Genomic DNA, 5,519 nt, shown 5'->3' with positions numbered 1-5,519 from the left:
AAAATTAAAGAAGAAGAAAGAAGAAGAGTGTTCAACGACACTTTAAATATCATGTTACGGTGCTAGTGATTAGACTGTCGTTGTTATTGCAATTAAAACAAAAAAACGTCATTGTTATGCGACATATTTATAAAAAGTGCATTTTCACTGTGCAGCCCTTTAACACTTCTTTACATTTGATCGGAACTCTTGCGACGAAATTGTAACTCTTTGATACTACCATAGATTTCATTTATACATTTTCTAAGAATTAATTTGCTAAAATGTACTTGAAAATGTCGAAGCGAGGTTTTACTACATTTGTCAATACCGAAATGAGATTACAGAATTAAAAAGGTAGAAATACTCAAATACTAGGTAAATTTTTTTAATTATTTCATTTCTTTAGTTATTTTCATAACTTTTATACATATCACCTCGTGAATTAACAATTTTTCGGTAGAAAAAGATAAAATTACTTTTTTATTATAGGAATTATTTTTTGATATTCATTTTGATCTAAATCAATATAAAAAACAAAGCAAAGGACATTGCTTACTTAATAGTTTTTGAGTACTTGTACCTAAACTACTATTGGATAGTAATACTATCCAATCTTTATTATTCTAAGTGCAACATTTATAATGCTTTTTCGTCTTCTCAATCTTTGTATCTTTTTATAGGTACACAAACGATTTATTAATGTCGTCAAAAGGTACGATGTTTCGTAACTCTATTGCATTTCAATCCTTTGTATACTCGACTGCGATCACGTAAATATTACGTGTTATGACGTATTTTTAAAAAAAATTTCTACGGACCTGTTGTATGTATCTACTGAAAAATATTTGCCTCTGTATGTAGGATGTAAGACCTTAACTAAAGGATAAAAAGAAGTAATATATTGATTTGCGGAGTCAACATGTGTATACACAGAAGACAACAAATAAATAAAAATGAGCAAAACACTAATCTTTGGATCCCATAATATAATTAAATTTATCAGAAAAAAGAGGATCCAAAATTGTCATGGATTTCAATAGTACCTTCCTTTTGTTAAATTCTTCTTTTAAATAAAAAAATAAATACAATAAAATAAACACTTTTCTACAAAGTCTGAAAAAATAGCCGTGTTAAACCGTTTGTAAGAAATTTATTTTTTAGTTTCAGTTTACTTCTAGTTAACAGATGAATTTACTATTTACTAGTTCGAAATATTTTAATATGTTACTATGGATAGAATACGTTAGGACATATAAAATACGATCAACATTTTCATGGCCATCTCTTCTGCCATTTTTTGCACGCATATTCGCTTACAATCATTGTACATTTATTACCTATCTAAATGTGGCTATATCGTTACATATTTATGTAGACATCGGACATGTTCACATATAAATGCAGGAAAAACTTCATCAAATTTTACATCGCTAATTGTGAAATGGTAAATCTAAGAAAGTTTTATAAGCGAAATTTATGTAAGAAATGTCTCAGCCTAATAGAAACAAGTGCTTACAATATGAAAACAATTCCAAAATTATTTTCAAAATATTATTCAAACTTTTTACATTATTCATTAAGTAATATTTGTACAAAATCGACCATGATAACTAACTATATACTTAAAGTCAAGTAATCTTATTGACATTCTTATGTCATTGTATATCTCCATGAAAAATGTATATTTAGATATATCTAAATTTTGCATAATCGATTAGGAATTTTTTTAACATGATTAAATGTACGAGAATTGTTATCGTAATTTTAAGATATTAACAATGACTACTTTATAAGAAGTGAAGCAAATATCCAATAGCATAATTATTGATAACTTACTATAAACAAGACTAAAGAGGGAAAGTATTACAAAGTACAAACAAAATAAAAATAAAATATTTATGATACTGATTTTAACATATAACATGCAATTTTTTAAAGCAATACTCGTACAATTGCTTACTTACAATCAGTAAGTAGATAGAAGTTCGAAAACGATTAGAGTACTAATAAAACTCACGAAAGATATGGAATAACTATTATTTAATTAATTGTCGATAATAGTACAGTCATCTTCATTGCTGCTTTCAAATTCTATGGCATTAGTTTTGCTTGAATTCTGTTCATTATTTTTTGACACATTTATCACACAAACTTTATTAGCAGTAGAAAAATGTCTTTTTTTTATTTCAGCTTGTTTTGGTAAATCATTACCAATGGGTTCATTTGCGACAGTCTTTTTGTCTAAGTCATCATTTATATTGCTAACCATCTTAACAAGGTCATTAACAGCTTTGCAAGTAATTGAGTTTTTTCGTCGTGGTTCATAACATTTCAAATCGCTTTCCTTCTTAACAGAAATACTCGAGTTACTATTGCTGCTTGAAGCTGCCGATTTATCCATAGTTTCTAACATTTCAGAAATGAAGGGTGAATTAGCCTCTATTAGATCCTTCAGTGATGTCTCGTTTGGATCGGGTAACTCTTTTAAATTTTCAGCTTGCATACTTCGAGACTTCAAATTTTGCTTTTGTAAGAATTGAATAAAATGTTCTTCGTAATTTGCAGATTGCTTGTTGACTTGTTTAATAGGCGATGATGAAGTATCATTCTTCTTCTCTGATTGTTGATTCACTTTCTTTAACGCAGTATGCCTTATACACCTATCGTAATCTTGCAACTCCGTGGTATTTATCTGCACTGATTTATCTACCAACAGTGCAGGATGATCACCCACACCACGTTCTGTGGTGATTCTCTTTTTGAAAAGATTTATTCCATCAACCGCATTTGTAGTACCAATCAGTTCGGATGGGTCCATAATACTGTATTCTGCTTCGTTACCGATATTGGATTCTGTATCGGATTCATTAACGCAAATCATATCGAGAGGTATCTCTTTGCATTTTGTATTCTTGCGAGTATTATTTGTATCTAAAGATAGAGAAACTCTCACCTTTGTCTGATATCTCTTCCATCTATTGTATTCGCGTACTATTCTATCATTAATACAAGCTAATTGAGTCACAGTGTCACGTATATCGCAATGAAACTGTTTAATTAAAATACGCGCATCATTCAGCTCATATTTCTTAAGTTCTTCTCGTTTGGTCGTATCGAATAAACCCTGGAATTTCATCTTTAGATTCACTAAAATATTATTAATCTCTTTACCATGAGGAAGCAACCTTTGGTTCAATGTTTTCGCATTGCGCCTCTCTTGTATCTCTTGTCTCTTTGCATTATTATAGTTATTCTTCGAGCTTACAAGAGCAACAGGTACGGCTTTATTGCTATTACTATATTGCTTTCTAGGAGGACGTTGAATTCGTGACGGACCAACAACTGCAATATCTTCTGGATCACTTTCAATTTCAATGACGTTCAGGCTCGTATTTCTACGTGACATCTGTGATTCGGGCAAAGAAAAACGTGATCGATCTAATATGTTGACATTCTGATTAGGTATAGTGACCATCGGCGTTGATGTAGAATGTAGTGTCTGATATAAGTTCATTTGATTTGCCTGTTTTAGTGAGTTAGGTATATGACGAAGGGGTACAACAGTGGGTGCAGATTGCAAAAAGTTAGAGTTTGCAACGACGTTCACGATAGATGTGTTATACATTGTTGATTGCTGGGTAATAGAAGAATTCATCCTAGGATGTCCTGGATTTGCCTGAGGTTGCGAAATAATCGTACCATCTCCACTAACAGTAGCATTTTCACATTCAACCATTGTTTGTTCACACGAAAGCAAAGATGGTAATATTTCATTATGATCCATAGAAGAGTCTTCTGACATTCCGCTACTGAATTTATCAGACATGGCCATATTGCTACCATTAGAGAATTTTGTTTTTCCACGACCTCTTTTCCTGCGTTTAGAAATAACATTTGGTGATATTTGTTTAGGTATATAAGTCTCATCATCTTCTTCTGAATTTGAACCATTTCTTCGACGCTTCCGTTTTCTTCTGCGCGGGCAACATTTTGATTCATCAGTGTTCATTTTCTCATCTATTTCTTCCTGGGTTAGCTTAGAAGCATTTTGAAATAATCTAAAAATGTTAAGTAAAATGTAAAATGTAAATAAAAATATTATGAAATATAATTATGAAATATGTTAAATATTTTTTATTTTACTTTTAGTGATCATTATTTACCTGTTCATTGTTTGGATATGTTGGAGCAAAGCCCAACAAGTTCCTCTTGCACTATATAAGTCTGTGGGATCACAAACAAAACATTTCCATCTTTCATCTGCTTCAATCTTTTTTCTCAATACAGGATCAAAGTTTCTTTTGATGCATTTGTAACAAAATGTGTTACTACAGAAAGAACAACAATATAAATTACCACCATTTGCACACCATCTACAAAACATATCTGTTGCATCATCACCTGTAAAATATGATTAAAAGACACCATAAAAGTTAAATAAGCCTTTTTACATTTAAATTTCAACAATGTGCGTACCTTGTTCAAAGGTACCATCTCCATAAAACTCTCTGCATTTTGCACACAATAACGTACGCAATGTAGGATGTTCAAACATGTTATGAGCATCTGCTGGTGCAGATCCAATATGTGTATCACATGCTGTACAATGTAGTCTTTGAAACCGTACCCTTGAGACATCTAAATTTGAAGTTATTAAAAAGTTTATTTTCTTCATCTATTAATCCTATAATTACATACTTTGAAATTTAAAGAATTTAATCTGTGATAATGCAATATTTATTGTATTAAAAACGACATAGAAAATAAAAAATTACAGGCATCATTAAATCAATATTACACGTTTTTTCATTAAAAAATTCGTGAAATATAGGATTACCGTAATGTTATATATTATGCAACTTTATGTATTTTAAAAATTCACACAACATGCTCCAAATCGGAAAAATATGTAAAGAAAGTACCGTACCGTAATAATTGTCACAGCAGACAAATTGTTGAAGAGGAACGAATTAATAAACAATGAAAATTACTTATAAAAAAATATAAATTTACCATTGCTAAACATAAGCTTATAGAAGCTATATTCTTCTTGAGAAATTGGTACTGGAACATTTGTCGTACTTGGAAGTGGTTCCCTAGGAGTTACTGGAATACGAAGTAGGTTAGACATTATATTTCACAATAATTTGTAGAAACTCATTTCGTGAGATGATACAATCTCACCATTTTCTTTACTGTCCACCTCCTTTACTTCATTCACTTGCACTTCGAGCATGCTTGAAATATCCATCTTTGACGTGTTTCTGATTACAATCACGTCCAACGTTACGTTTCAAAACACAGGTTATCGCGCCGCCATTTTCCTGCGAGCGAACCGGCCTGAAATTTCGGCACGGGATCGTTCGAATGTTTAAAAAATATGCTCCATAGAAAGTCCCCTAACTGTACGAATCCAAAATGTCACGGTAATAATTAAACTTAAATTGTTTTTAATAATCATTTTTGTTAGAGATTTCAATGACAAAACTTGTCTTTCTTTGTGAACGTTATTTTCTATAATATTTAGAGAAAATATT

General features: G+C 30.9%; 1 protein-coding gene across 1 annotated transcript; it reads right to left on the bottom strand.

Annotated features, from left to right (window-relative positions):
* Positions 1–2,026: 2,026 nt before the first annotated feature.
* LOC143220913 (uncharacterized) lies at positions 2,027–5,245 on the bottom strand. Its single transcript, XM_076446473.1, has 5 exons — positions 5,167–5,245; positions 4,996–5,088; positions 4,459–4,620; positions 4,146–4,383; positions 2,027–4,040 (listed from the first exon to the last, which is right to left on the bottom strand). The coding sequence occupies exons 1-5, from the start codon at positions 5,231–5,233 to the stop codon at positions 2,027–2,029; spliced, it is 2,574 nt and encodes an 857-aa protein (XP_076302588.1). The 5' UTR covers positions 5,234–5,245.
* Between the last annotated feature and the right edge of the window lie 274 nt (positions 5,246–5,519).

The sequence above is a fragment of the Lasioglossum baleicum genome, unplaced genomic scaffold, assembly GCF_051020765.1.
Source record: "Lasioglossum baleicum unplaced genomic scaffold, iyLasBale1 scaffold1720, whole genome shotgun sequence".
Taxonomy (NCBI): Eukaryota; Metazoa; Arthropoda; class Insecta; order Hymenoptera; family Halictidae; genus Lasioglossum; species Lasioglossum baleicum.
The sequence above is the reverse complement of the archived record's forward strand: the minus strand, read 5'-3'. Positions and strand labels throughout refer to the sequence as shown.